The sequence below is a fragment of the Chiloscyllium punctatum genome, chromosome 9 (genome assembly GCF_047496795.1).
Source record: "Chiloscyllium punctatum isolate Juve2018m chromosome 9, sChiPun1.3, whole genome shotgun sequence".
Lineage (NCBI taxonomy): Eukaryota > Metazoa > Chordata > Chondrichthyes > Orectolobiformes > Hemiscylliidae > Chiloscyllium > Chiloscyllium punctatum.
This window is the reverse complement of record NC_092747.1, coordinates 849,343-864,003: the sequence shown is the minus strand read 5'-3', so window position 1 is coordinate 864,003 and position 14,661 is coordinate 849,343. Positions and strand designations below refer to the sequence as shown.

The following is a 14,661-nucleotide window of genomic DNA, read 5'->3' as shown; positions in this document are numbered from 1 at the left end:
GAGAGACAGATTCAATAACAGCCTTCAGAAGAATAAATAAATGAAAGAGAAATTAGTTGTCAGGATTTAGGGGGAGAGTGGGGAGTGGGGAGACTAAGGAGAGATCTCTAAAAGTGCTAGCACGCACTAATGGGCAAAATAGTCTCCTGTATCATTGTATCCTTTAACTACGGTCCCCCAGACACACTGTTTAGTCACTGCCTCATTACTGTGCGTATGATGTTTCCGAGTGAGTGCAGTGTTTCCAATTAACTGTCAGTGACAATTCCCCAATTCTAAAGAATTCTAGGGCATCAGGACGTTGTGAATTCTGAACACACGGTCACATCTTTTCTCTTGAACTGAAATTCCTTTTGAGGGATTTGGAGTGATGAGTGAATGTCCTACATTCTCCTTGTCCCTTAGACCCATGGAGAGTATTCTGGAAGATATTCAAAACGGAGAAGGAGCCTCGTATGGAGCTGAGAAACTAACAGAACTCTATAAGCTGCTGCCTGAGAAGGAAGAGGTAACTGGGAATGTTTGGCTTCAGACCAGTTTACTGAAAGCCATTTGGCCCATCACATTTGCTGTCTCACTGTGAGGAACACTGACAATGTGAAGTAGGACATTCAGAAGTGAAGATAAGAAACTGTTCCTCACACACACATCAAGCAGGAGACTGGGACTTGACCAATTGTTTCAAATCAGAATTGAATCATCTGTGCTTGACAATGACACTCAAAGATGCCGAGCCAAGCTGGGTGCCTGTGCTTAGGATACAGGTCAACTACCCTCACATTCACTGGTGGGATAGGCTTGGTGGGGCTGAGTGGCCTCCACTTGTTTCTGTTAAATTAATACCTATATCCTGCCCCCCAAACTACCAGCTTTTCTCTCAGACCCCTGTAAAGATCTCCTGTTGCATTATCACAGAACTTTACAATTGTTACAATGCAGAAGACCATTCAGCCCATAGAGTCTGTGCTAGCTCTTGAAAGGATCAATTCACCGTATACCATTTTCCTGCCTTCCTCTGGAGCCCACGTTAGCTGTTCCCTTTTGGAGATGCTCCCTGGGACTGTGCTTCCCCAACGTTCAGAGGTGATAGTGAACTTGTACAAAACACTTGTTAGGATTAGTGTGTTGCTGGAAAAGCACAGCAGGTCAGGCAGCATCCAAGGAGCAGGAAAATCAACATGTACTCTATGTCCCTATTAATAAAGCCAAGGACACTGCCTGCTGTATTAGCCGTGTTCTCCACCTGTCCTGTCACCTTCAATGATCTGTGTACATATACACCCAGCTCCCTCTGTTCCTGCACCCTCTTTAGAATTGTAACCTTTATTTTATGGTGCCTGTCAACGTTCTTCCAACTAAACTGCATCACCTCATACCAGGCTATATTGACCCTCATTAATCACCTCTCCACCCATGCACCAACCTGTTGCTGTCCTTTTGGAAGTTCCACACTGTCCTCTCCATAGATTAATATTCTTAATTTCATCTGCAAACTTTGAAATTGTTCCCTGCACAGCAAGATCCCGATCATGAATAAATATCAGAAAAAGCAAGGGTCCCAATACTGACCCCTTAGGTGTTCAAGTTTGTGAGAAGATTTGTAGCTCGGGTGCTCGTTGTTGTGGTTCTGTTCGCCGAGCTGGGAATTTGTGTTGCAAACGTTTTGTCCCCTGTCTAGGTGACATCCTCAGTGCTTGGGAGTCTCCTGTGAAGCACTTCTGTGATCTTTCCTCCGGCATTTATAGTGATTTGTATCTGCCACTTCCGGTTGTCGGTTCCAGCTGTCCGCTGCAGTGGCCGGTATATTGGGTCCAGGTCGATGTGCTTATTGATTGAATCTGTGGATGAGTGCCATGCCTCTAGGAATTCCCTGGCTGTTCTCTGTTTGGCTTGTCCAATAATAGTAGTGTTGTCCCAGTCGGATTCATGTTGCTTGTCATCAGAGTGTGTGACTACTAAGGATAGCTGGTCATGTCGTTTCGTGGCTAGCCACGAACACCAACTAGCCACGAAACGACACAACCAGCTATCCTTAGTAGCCACACACTCAGATGATAAGCAACATGAATTCGACTGGGACAACACTACTATTATAGGACAAGCCAAACAGAGAACGGCCAGGGAATTCCTAGAGGCATGGCACTCATCCATAGATTCAATCAATAAGCACATCGATCTGGACCCAATATACTGCAGCGGACAGCTGGAACTGACAACCGGAAGCGGCAGATTCAAACCACTATAAGTGCCGGAGGAAAGATCACAGAAGCGCTTCACAGGAGGTTCCCAAGCACTGAGGATGTCACCTAGACAGGGGACGAAACATCTGCAACACAAATTCCCAGCTCGGCGAACAGAACCACAACAACACTGACCCCTGGGAACTCCATCACAAACTTGCTTCCTACCTGAACAATATCCCTTGACCTATTAATTCCTGTCATTCAGCCAATTTTGTATCCACGTTGCTCCTGTCCCTGTATTACTGTGACCTATAACTCTCATAGAACATAGAACATAGAACAATACAGCGCAGTACAGGCCCTTCGGCCCTCGATGTTGCGCCGATCAAAGCCCACCTAACCTACACTAACCCACTATCCTCCATATACCTATCCAATGCCCGCTTAAATACCCATAAAGAGGGAGAGTCCACTACTGCTACTGGCAGGGCATTCCATGATCTTACGACTCGCTGAGTGAAGAACCTACCCCTAACATCAGTCCTATATCTACCCCCCCTTAATTTAAAGCTATGCCCCCTTGTAATAGCTGACTCCATACGCGGAAAAAGGTTCTCACTGTCAACCCTATCTAACCCCCTAATCATCTTGTACACCTCTATCAAATCACCCCTAAACCTTCTTTTCTCCAAAGAAAACAACCCCAAGTGCCTCAGCCTTTCCTCATAGGATCTTCCTACCATACCAGGCAACATCCTGGTAAACTTCCTCTGCACCCGTTCCAGTGCCTCCACATCCTTCCTATAGTATGGCGACCAAAACTGCACACAATATTCCAGAAGCGGCCGCACCAGAGTCTTATACAACTGCAGCATGACCTCAGGACTCCGGAACTCAATTCCTCTACCAATAAAAGCCAGTACGCCATATGCCTTCTTCACTGCACTATTTACCTGGGTGGCAACTTTCAGAGATCTGTGTACATGGACACCAAGATCCCTCTGCTCTTCCACACTACCAAGTAGTCTACCATTAGCCCAGTAATCCATCTTTTTATTACTCTTACCAAAGTGAATCACTTCACACTTAGCTACATTGAACTCCATTTGCCACCTTTCTGCCCAGCTCTGCAGCTTCTCTATATCCCGCTGTAACCTGCCATATCCTTCCTCACTGTCTACAACTCCTCCGACTTTCGTATCATCCGCAAACGTGCTCACCCAACCTTCTAACCCTTCCTCCAGGTCATTTATAAAAATGACAAACAGCAATGGTCCCAAAACAGATCCTTGCGGAACACCACTAGTGACAGCACTCCAAGATGAATCTTTGCCATCAACTACTACCCTCTGTCTTCTTCCAGAGAGCCAATTCCTAATCCAAACCTCCAACTCACCCTCAATGCCATATCTCTGTATTTTCTGCAGTAGCCTACCATGGGGGACCTTATCAAACGCCTTACTAAAATCCATATATACTACATCTACCGCTTTCCCCTCATCTACCTCCTTCGTCACCTTCTCAAAGAATTCAATAAGGTTTGTGAGGCACGACCTGCCCTTCACAAAACCATGCTGACTATCCTTGATCACATCATTCTTATCCAGATGTGCATAAATCCTATCCCTTATAATTCTCTCTAAGACTTTGCCCACAACAGAAGTGAGACTCACTGGCCTATAGTTACTAGGATTATCCCTACTCCCCTTCTTGAACAAGGGAACCACGTTTGCTAGCCTCCAGTCCTCTGGCACTACTCCTGTAGACAAAGAGGACACAAAAATCAAGGCCAATGGCTCTGCAATCTCCTCCCTTGCTTCCCAGAGAATCCTAGGATAAATGCAATCAGGCCCAGGGGACTTATCTATTTTCACCCTTGCCAGAATTTCCAACACCTCTTCTCTACATATCTCAAAGCCATCCATTCTACTTATTCGTGCCTCAGTATTCATATCGACAAGCCTGTTGTGTGACACTACATCAGGCACCTTCTGGAGATCCATGTACATCGGATCAACAGTGTTACTCTCACTGAGCATTTCGGTTACTTCTTCAAAAAAAACTCCAACAAGTTAAACACAGTTTAGACAGCAATATTTTCTCCCTTCTCTGAGGCTACCTGTTAATTATTATTCTCTATTCCAGTATTGTCTGCACCTTTGTTTGTCCTTTGCCATGTGCAAGATAGGATCATAGTCACCACACAGACAGAGGCCCTTTAGCCCAGAGGGCCTGTCCTGGTCATCATGCCCCTATTCACTTCAGTGTCAAATTTCAGCACCTGGCCCTCATGGAGATCCAGGTTCAGGCTGGCAATCTGCAGCACAATAATGCCAGGCAATGATCACCTTCAATCAGAGACAATCTAACCACTGGCCCTTGACAAACCATGCCTATTAGCATGGTACAGCCCACCACTATCCAGGGTGAAGTATCTCACTGGGGGAATTAATATGCCACAATCATTTCCAACATCCACTCCCTGCACCACCAATGCTCAGTAGAATCAAAGAGTCATAGAGATGTACAGCATGGAAACAGACCCTTCGGTCCAACCCGTCCATGCCAACCAGATATCCCAACCCAATTTAGTCCCACCTGCCAGCACCCGGCCCATATCCCTCCAAACCCTTCCTATTCATATACCCATCCAAATGCCTCTTAAATGTTGTAATTGTACCAGCCTCCACCACTTCCTCTGGCAGCTCATACCACCCTCTGCGTGAAAAAGTTGCCCCTTAGGTCTCTTTTATATCTTTCCCCTCTCACCCTAAACCTATGCCCTCTAGTTCTGGACTCCCGACCCCAGGGAAAAGACTTTGCCTATTTACCCTATACATGCCCCTCATAATTTTGTAAACCTCTATAAGGTCACCCCTCAGCCTCCAATGCTCCAGGGAAACCAGCCCCAGCCTGTTCAGCCTCTCCCTGTAGCTCAGATCCTCCAACCCTGGCAACATCCTTGTAAATCTTTTCTGAACCTTTTCAAGTTTCACAACATCTTTCCAATAGGAAGGAGACCAGAATTGCACGCAATATTCCAACAGTAGCCTAACCAATGTCCTGTACAGCTGCAACATGACCTCCTGTACTCAATACTCTGACAGATAAAGGAAAGCATACCAAACGCCTTCTTCACTATCCTATCTACCTGCGACTCCACTTTCAAGGAGCTATGAACCTGTACTCCAAGGTCTCTTTGTTCAGCAACATTCCCTAGGACCATCTATTTAAATGCACGGCAGAAATATACTGCAGGTCAGGCAATGGGCCTCATGGTTTTATCACTGGACTTTTAATCCAGAGACCCAAATCCCACCACAACAGATGGTTCAATTTGAATTTAATGATAATCTGGAATTAAAAGTCTCTTGATGACCATGAATCCATTGTTGATTGTTGTAAAAAACCCATCTGGGTCGCTAATGTCCATTAGGAAGAAACTGCCATCCTTCCCTGGTGCACCTACATGAGATTCCAGACCCATAACAATGGGGTTGACTTTAATTGTCCTCTGGGCAATTAGGGATGGGCAATAATTGCTGACTTGGCCAGCGATGCCCTCATCCTGTGAATGAATGAATGAAAAACAAACTCAACAAAGATCCTAAGACAGCACCTTCTAAACCACTTCCATCTCGAAGGACAAGGGCAGCAGATACATGGGAACACCACCCCCTGCAAGTTCCCCTTCAAGCCACTCACCGTCCTGAGTTGAAAATATTTCACCCTTCCTTTAGTGTCACTGGATCCAAATCCTGGGATTCCCTCCCTAAGGACATTGTGGGTCAACCTATAGTACATGGACTGCAGCTCACCCCCACCTTTCTCAGAGGGCAACTAAGGATGGGCAATAAATGCCAGTGACACCTAAGTTCCATGAATGAATTTTTAAAAAGTTCCTGCCTCTATTATACAGGGCATCATGAGATCATATCTTGAACACTGTGTGGAGGTTTGGTCTCGTTATTTTAGGAAGGCTGTAAATGGATTGGAGATAATTCAGAGGATGTTTACTTGATTGTTAATCTGGAATGAGTGAGCTGTCTTATGAGGTAAGGTTGGACAAATTGGCATGCTTTCCTGGAGTTTAGTGATTTGATTAAAATGAATCTGATCTTGAATGATCTTGATGAGGTGAATGTGGAAAAGATGTTTCTTCTTGTGAGTAAATCCAGAAATGGGGACATGGTTTTACATTTAGGGGTTGCCTTTTGAGAACAGAATGGGAAGAATTTTCTTCTCTTGGATGGTTGTGTGTCTTTGGAATTCTGTCTAATCTTTTCTCTTTGTCTTCTCTGGGTACAAATGCCCCTCAGAGCGTGGAACTGCGAACCTCCTGCTTGCTGTTCAGCACAGTGATTGGTCTTAGCTCAGCTCTTTATTGAGATCAAAACAGATAAAGATGTCAGTTTGTTAATTTTGAGGCATGTAAGATTCCACAAAGTGAAGAAATTAATTCTGTTGAATCCCTTTACAGTTGTTCCTCCTGTCTGCTGTGGGGTACTGCAGGGATCAGTAGTGGGACCGCAGCTTTTTACAATATATGTTAATGATATAGAAGATGGTATTATAAATAACATTAGCAAATTTGCTGATGATACTAAGCTGGGTGGCAAGGTGAAATGTGAGGAGGATGTTAGGAGATTACAAGGTGACCTGGACAAGTTAGGTGAGTGGTCAGATGCATGGCAGATGCAGTTTAATGTGGATAAATGTATGGTTATCCACTTTGGTGGCCAGAACAGGAAGGCAGATTACTACCTAAATGGAATCAATTTAGGTAAAGGGGCAGTACAGAGAGATCTGGGTGTTCTTGTACACCAGTCAATGAAGGTAAGCATGCAGGTACGGCAGGTAGTGAAGAAGGCTAATAGCATGCTGGCTTTCATAACAAGAGGGATTGAGTACAGAAGCAAAGAGGTTCTTCTGCAGCTGTACAGGGCCCTGGTGAGACCACACCTGGAGTATTGTGTGCAGTTCTGGTCTCCAAATTTGAGGAAAGGCATTCTTGCTATTGAGGGAGTGCAGCGTAGGTTCACGAGGTCAATTCCTGGAATGGCAGGATTACCTTACACTGAAAGACTGGAGTGACTGGGCTTGTATGCCCTTGAGTTTAGAAGACTGAGAGGGGATCTGATTGAGACATATAAGATTATTAAAGGATTGGACACTCTGGAGGCAGGAAACATGTTTCCGCTGATGGGTGAGTGCCGAACCAGAGGACACGGTTTAAAAATAAGGGGTAGGCCACTTAGAACAGAAACGAGGAGAAACTTCTTCACCCAGAGAGTGGTGGCTGTGTGGAATGCTCTGCCCCAGAGGGCAGTGGAGGCCCAGTCTCTGGATTCATTTAAGAAAGAGTTGGATAGAGCTCTTGAGAATTGTGGAATCAAGGGTTATGGAGATAAGGCAGGAACAGGATACTGTTTAAGGATGATCTGCCATGATCATATTGAATGGTGGTGCAGGCTCGAAGGGCCGAATGGCCTACTCCTGCACCTATTGTCTATTGTCTCTGTCCAAAGCTAGAATTCTCACACCTGCTCCAGGTAATGGAAGAGTCTGTATATATCAGGGTATTTTTCTGCAATCCACTCAGAGATTGTAGCTGGATAATCAGATCTGTAGCTGCTTGTTTTTCACCTCTTATTTTACAATGTTCTATAATTTCATAATGGGTTAGTTCATGCCAGATAGATTGGGTTTGTAGCCTATTCTTGCACTGTATTTGCTGTTACCATCATTGATCCCTGTCATTGTATTAAACAGGTGAAGAAGTTTCAACAGTTTGATGGAGACCGGGATCGATTGTGTGACTCGGATCGTTTCATACTGCTTTTGCTGGAGATCTCCAGGTGGGTGACCACATTCAAAGGTCCAGTAGCAACTTTCAGCACCTTCCCTTTTGTTTGATCTTGTATTTTACGGTAGCAATGCCCCTGCGCATTGAGATAGTGAGCACAGATTGTGATTGTCTGCACACATATGCACACTGCCTCTGGAACTGCCTACCTTACATACTGTCACTGTCACTTCATTTGTAAAATGAGGTTTGAACACATGGACAGCCCAAAGATCATGATGCAGGGATTCTTTATTCCACTGGTATCAAGTCATTGCAAACCTGGAGGGAAATTAAGGATTAACGTATTTCTGTAGTGTCCATGTAATGACTGTATCAGTTACGTTTGGGCTGAGGAATTCTTTAGTTTATCTGCCCCATCTCCCCACCAAAGACTGTGAGAGTCTGTCTGACTGCTCCAGCTGCCCTTCCTCACTGGTGCCACCTCCCGGTCGGAGGACCCATTACAATGAGGCATTAAATGGTCATCTCTATTGCAGATTGAAGATCTCTTTGTCAGAGTGGTCAAATCATTACATTATTACATCATCGCAACTAACATAAATTTTGTGCCACACTTCCTGAGACCTCACCATCTCTCCACAACCATCACTTGGGCTCTTACTTTTCCTGAGCCTTTTCCTTCTCTCTCCCCTATCTCTGGACTTGTTCACCTGGTTGTCCCCCTTTTTGTCAGGATCTCCACTCAAAGGCAACATTGTGTTCTTCTAACCCTTTCCCTCAGTCTTGAACAGACAGGCCATTCAGCCCATCAAGACTGCTCCACCATTCAATACAATCAGGGTGATCCACTTTCCCGTCTGCTCCTGCTATTCCTTCATTCCCCGATGTACTCAGAAGTGGGACATTCAGAACCCTAAGATTCATCAGCCTCTTGTCTTAAACCATATGGATAAGGAACAAGAGTAGGTCACTTGGGACTTCACCATTCAACGAGATCATGGTTCTAAATTAGAGTGGTGCTGGAAAAGCACAGCAGTTCAGGCAGCATCTGGTGCTGTCTGACCTGCTGTGCTTTTCCAGCACCACTCTAATCTAGAATCTGGTTTCCAGCATCTGCAGTCCTTGTTTTTATCTAATAAGATCATTACTGGCCTGGCTTAACCTCAACTCTGCATCCCTGTTTATCCCAGATTACCTTTCATCCTCATGGTCATCAGGAATCTATCTACCTCGGCCTTAAAAATATTTAATGCTTCTGGAAGTAGGTTTGCTTGCTGAGCTGGAAGGTTCGTTTTCAGACGTTTCGTCACCATACTAGGTAATATCTTCAATGAGCCTCAGATGAAGCACTGGTAGTGTAGCCCGCTTTCTGTTTATATGTTTAGGTTTCCTTGGGTCGGTGATATCATTTTCTGTGGTGGCATCATTTCCTGTTCTTTTTCTCAGGGGTGGTAAATGGGATCCAAGTCAATGTGTTTGTTGATAGAGTTCCAGTTGGAATGCCATGCTTCTAGGAATTCTTGTGCATGTCTCTGTTTGGCTTGTCCTCGGATGGATGTGTTGTCCCAGTCAAAGTGGTGTCCTTCCTCATCCATATGTAAGAATACTAGTGAGAGAGGGTCTTGTCGTTTTGTGGCTAGTTGATGTTCATGTATCCTGGTGGCTAGACTTCTGCCTGTTTATCCAATGTAGTGTTTGTTACAGTTTTTGCATAGTATTTTGTAAATGACATTAATTTTGCTTGTTGTCTGTATCGGGTCTTGCAAGTTTTTTAGCTGCTGTTTTAGTGTGGTGGTGGGTTTGTGGGCTCATACAGATGAGGAAGGATACCATTTTGTCTGGGACAGCACATCCATCCTAGGACAAGCCAAACAGAGACACGCACGAGAATTTCTAGAAGCTAAGCATTCCAGCCAGAACTCTATCAACAAACACATTGACTTGGATCCCAAATACGAACCCCTGAGAAAAAGAACAGAAAATGGCATCACCATAGAAAATGACATCACCAACTCAAGGAAACCCAAGCATATAAAGTGAAAGTGGGCTACACCACCAGTGCTTCATCCAGAGGCTCACTGAAGATCTTACCAAGTATGGTGACAAAATGTCCGAAAACGAGCCTTCCAGCTCAGCGAGCAAACTTATATCCAAAACCTCAACCTGAGTTACAAATCGTCTCAAAAAAAAATTTAATGCTTCTCCATCCTTTGTCTTTTGATGAAGGGTATTCCAAAGACTCACAACCGTCAGAGAAAAAAGTATCTTCTCATCTCTGTCTGAGAAATGTCTGCTCTGGCTCTGTTTCATTCTGTGTATCTTTGACCCAGTACACTTTGACCTCTGATTGAGTGACCTTGTCAATGTAGACTGCTGACCCTGTGATTTCTGTGTTTGACGGCCCTGACCTTCCCTCCCAGTTACAAAGAACGATTGGAGAGTGTGATCCTGAAGGAAGAGTTTGGACCTCGGCTTGAGGGGCTGTGTCTCGGGATACGGACCATGACTGAGGCGGCTCGAGGTGAGGGTTCTCTCTGGGACACGCTGTTTTATCACTCCATGTAGTTTCTCAGCGTAACTGAGTGAGCTCTGTTCCTCCACACAGGGATTCAAAACCAGTTCCACTTCCAGGGCAGGGATCTAGACAGACCAAAAGACGAGCTGTGCTGCAGGATATCCATCTTAAACAAGCTGTAGTTTACTGCATGATAACATCGGCTCCAACTTACACTGAGCTACTCAGAGTTTTAGAGATGAAGAGAGTGTGGACATGGCTGAGATTGTTTTCCTTTGAGCAAAGGAGATTGAGACATGACAGGGGAGGGGGTAGACTGTCTCCTTGAACTGCTACAGTTTAATCTGTAGAGATCATTAATGAAATTACTGAACTCTTCTGTTAAATCTTGCTCTTTTGAAAATTTTATTTGTTCTGAGGTTAAAGTAATTGTATTTTTTTAAAGTAGCTGCTGCTTCCTTTACCCCTCTGCAAACTATAACATCATCAGCCATACTCCCAATTGTGTATATTACTTGTTCAGCTTCTGAATTAAAATAACTAATTTCAAATAGCTAATTTGATAGTTATTCTCTATCTCAAGCATTGTTTCCTCTAAGATGTCCAATTCTATGGGCGGCACGGTGGCACAGTGGTTAGCACTGCTGCCTCACAGCGCCAGAGACCCGGGTTCAATTCTTGCCTCAGGCGACTGACTGTGTGGAGTTTGCACATTCTCCCTGTGTCTGCGTGAGTTTCCTCCGGGTGCTCCGGTTTCCTCCCACAGTCCAAAGATGTGCAGGTCAGGTGAATTGGCCATGCTAAATTGCCCGTAGTGTTAGGTAAGGGGTAAATGTAGGGGTATGGTGTGGGTTGCGCTTCGGCGGGGCGGTGTGGACTTGTTGGGCCGAAGGGCCTGTTTCCACACTGTAAGTAATCTAATCTATGCTTTATTTGGCCCATCTCTGAAACAAAATCTTCCTGGAAATATTATTACTTCTGCTGTTTTCTGTCTCTCCCTTATGTGATTATTAATTTTGTTGTTGAAAAGCATTTAATTCTGCAAGGTAGCAGTGATGATCTGATGTACCGTTATACTGGAAGAAGTGGTCAAAGTGGAGGATTCCTGCCTCTTGTTCGTAAATTGCCATTTGCCCGCCTTCTCTGGTTGTATCACCCTGATTGTATGCTTAATAACTGATTGGTGTTTCCCTAATGTCTTTCCTGAATACATCCAAACACCTTTGGGTTTAACAACTGTTTCCTGTTCCAGGCACAGTTTCAGTAAACAGTTGCTACCTTATTCTGTAATATCAGTGATATCTCTGTGCTGGCTCCTGCTGCTGGAGTTTAAACAAAAACATTAAATGATGAACTTCTCAACTTTTCTGTGGCCTCAGCAATGCCCTTCCATTAGACCATGTCTAGTTGGACTACTGAATACCTAGTTATTGTTTTAATTGTGGATTTGTGTAGCCCTCATGTGATTTGTGAGGGGATACACTTTGGAAGAAGGAATGAATCGAGGGAGTATTCAGTGAATGGCAGGATACCAGGTAGTTCAAGAGGACAGAGGGATCTTAGGGTGTTTGCCCACAGATTCATGAAGTTGGCAGAACATGGTTGATAGTGTAGTCCTAGATGTAGGTTTGCTCACTGAGCTGCAAGGTTCATTTTCACAAAACAAACTTACATCCAGAACCTCAACCTGAGGTACAAATCTTCTCAAAACTAGCTAATAGTGTGGTTTAGAACGCGTCACCTGCCTTTATCAGTCATGACACAGATTATAAGAGCAGGGAGATTATGTTGCAGCTGTTCAGAACTTCAGAACTTTGGTTAGGCCCCAGTTGGAGTACTGTCTGCAGTTCTGGTCTCTACAATGTAGGAAGGATGTGATTACACTGGAGAGGGTGCAGAGGAGATTCATCAGGATATTGCCTGGGATGGAGCATTTCAGTGATGGAGAGAGGCTGGATAAGCTCGGGTTGTTTTGTTTAGAGCAAAGAAGCCTGAGGGGAACAGTATGAAGTGGTATAAGATTGTGAGGAGCATTGGTAAGGTAAAGAGAAAGCAACAGTTCCCCTTAGTTGAAGAGTCAAGTACAGGAGGGTATAATTTTAAAGTGAAAGGTGGGAGGTTTAGCGGGGATTTAAGGAAAGGTCTATTCACCCAGAGGGTGGTGGGAATCTGGAATGCACTGCCTGGGAGATGGGTAGTTGAGGAGGGAACCTCACAACCTTTTAAAAAGTACTTGGATGAGCATAGCATTCAAGGCTATGTGACCAGTTGGACTTGTGTAGACTCTGAGTAGACTTCAGCAGTAGAGACCTCTAGGGCCTCTTTTGTACTGAATGATTCTAACACGCACGGAGCGACTTACCTCTTGTAGCAGTTTCTCGACCTGTCCCAAGTTGAGATTCCTCCATTTATTCCAATTCGACATGGATAAACAGTTAAATTCCCAGGGAGGAGGTGTGAACAGGCTCACTCTCAATTATTTACCCCCCCCCCCCTTTGGCTGGTCACTGTTACAGGGGAGACTTTCCATTTGGATATCTTCCTCCCAGACCCAACACTCAACCTCTGCTTTGGAGAAGATCTCTCCAGGCTTTTTTGCATTAGCAAGTTTGTAAATACCAAATGTGACATACATGTACACACACAGTCGAAAAATGAGATCAGTCCAAAAGTAAGTTTTACAAAAAGGATAGGTGGCAGATTGTCTGTGTAGGTGAGATATTTGAACATTGTGTCTCAGTGCTCAAACCATTCACACATGCGTCTGCTGTTCAGTCATTGTTTTTATTTCACTGTGAAAATGTCATTTTTCTGAAATCTGAAAAATTCAGAATTTCGACAAACAACTGGCCCCAAGGATTTCTGATAAGGGATTGTGTACTTGTATATGCTCAATGTCACTGCCATCTTGTCCAACCTCAAATCCCTCCCTATCACCGTAAACTCATCCAGCCTGATGAAGGGCTTTTGCCTGAAACGTCGATTTTCCTGCTCCTCAGAGGCTGCCTGACCCACTGTGCTTTTCCAGCACATTCTAATCTTGATTCTGATCTCCAGCATCTGCAGTACCCACTCTCGCCTTGATGGGTTAAAGGGCCTAATTCTGCTCCCATATCTTAAAGTCTTAAAGAAAACACCTTATAACTATTATTATTGCACATTTAAGGTGGGAGTATTTGGGAAAATAGCCAAACTCTGGGTCAAAGGGGTTGGTTATAAGGAGAATCCTAAAGGGTTCACGACATCAAGGAGGGGTGAAGGGAAGGAATTCCAGAATTCCAGGTTGAAAAGGTGGTGTCAGTGAAAATGCCGGTTTGTGCAAGAGGCTGCAATCAGGAAATGGTGGAACTGAGCAAAGAGACTCTCTCAGTCTGAGTTCCAGTGTCAAGAATCATTCTGTCTGTTTTTCAGAGCTGATGGACTGTGATGAGCTTCACACGGTGATCAGGCTTGTTCTGAAAGCTGGGAACTACATGAACGCAGTGAGTAGAACATTTCAAACACAAACAGCTACCAAATTCAGCAGGTCAGAAACTTCAGGTCATCGGAGATTGAGAGTGAGTCAAAACAGAGTGCTGATAATGAGTAAAAGGGGGAGAGTCAAAAAGTATTCCGGATGAACATCTTATGCACGAAACATTGATTCTCCTGCTCCTCAGATGCTGCCTGACCTGCTGTGCTTTTCCAGCACCACACTCTCGACTCTGATATCCAGCATCTGCAGGCCTCACTTCCTCCTAGTGAAAGGGGAGAGGCATGCAGCTACAGCTGAGTAGCAGACATAAATTTTCTGAGTGTGTGTTGGGGGCAGGTTCTATTAAGACTTTCAGGGGGGAAAGGGGACTGTGATTGGGCAGAATTTCAGCCGGACTGAGAGATGGCAGGGACAAATGCACTCAATTCATCCTTACTCAAAGGAGCCAGAACAGACAGACGAGGGAGAATGGCATCCAGTCTAACAGTGACATTATGACTATTGATAGCTGTAAAAACCTGTCTGGTTCAGGGATATCCTTTAGTACAGGAACCATTCTGGAATTTAATCATCATAGTGGCAGAGGCACGGACTTAACCCTTCTAGATGAGAGAACCCTACATCAAAACTGTGTCAGTTTCACAGAAATTACAAGTTAATCAAAATACAAGACATGGAA

At 44.5% G+C, this 14,661-nt stretch overlaps 1 protein-coding gene across 1 annotated transcript in view; it reads left to right on the top strand.

Annotated features, from left to right (window-relative positions):
* Positions 1-14,661, top strand: part of LOC140481057 (uncharacterized) — a 37,798-nt gene that overhangs the window by 7,000 nt on the left and 16,137 nt on the right. Inside the window, exons 4-7 of the mRNA XM_072576653.1 lie at positions 406-508; positions 7,956-8,041; positions 10,413-10,513; positions 13,919-13,989. Of these exons, the coding sequence (XP_072432754.1) occupies positions 406-508; positions 7,956-8,041; positions 10,413-10,513; positions 13,919-13,989 (361 nt within the window). The remainder of the gene's footprint in view (positions 1-405; positions 509-7,955; positions 8,042-10,412; positions 10,514-13,918; positions 13,990-14,661) is intronic.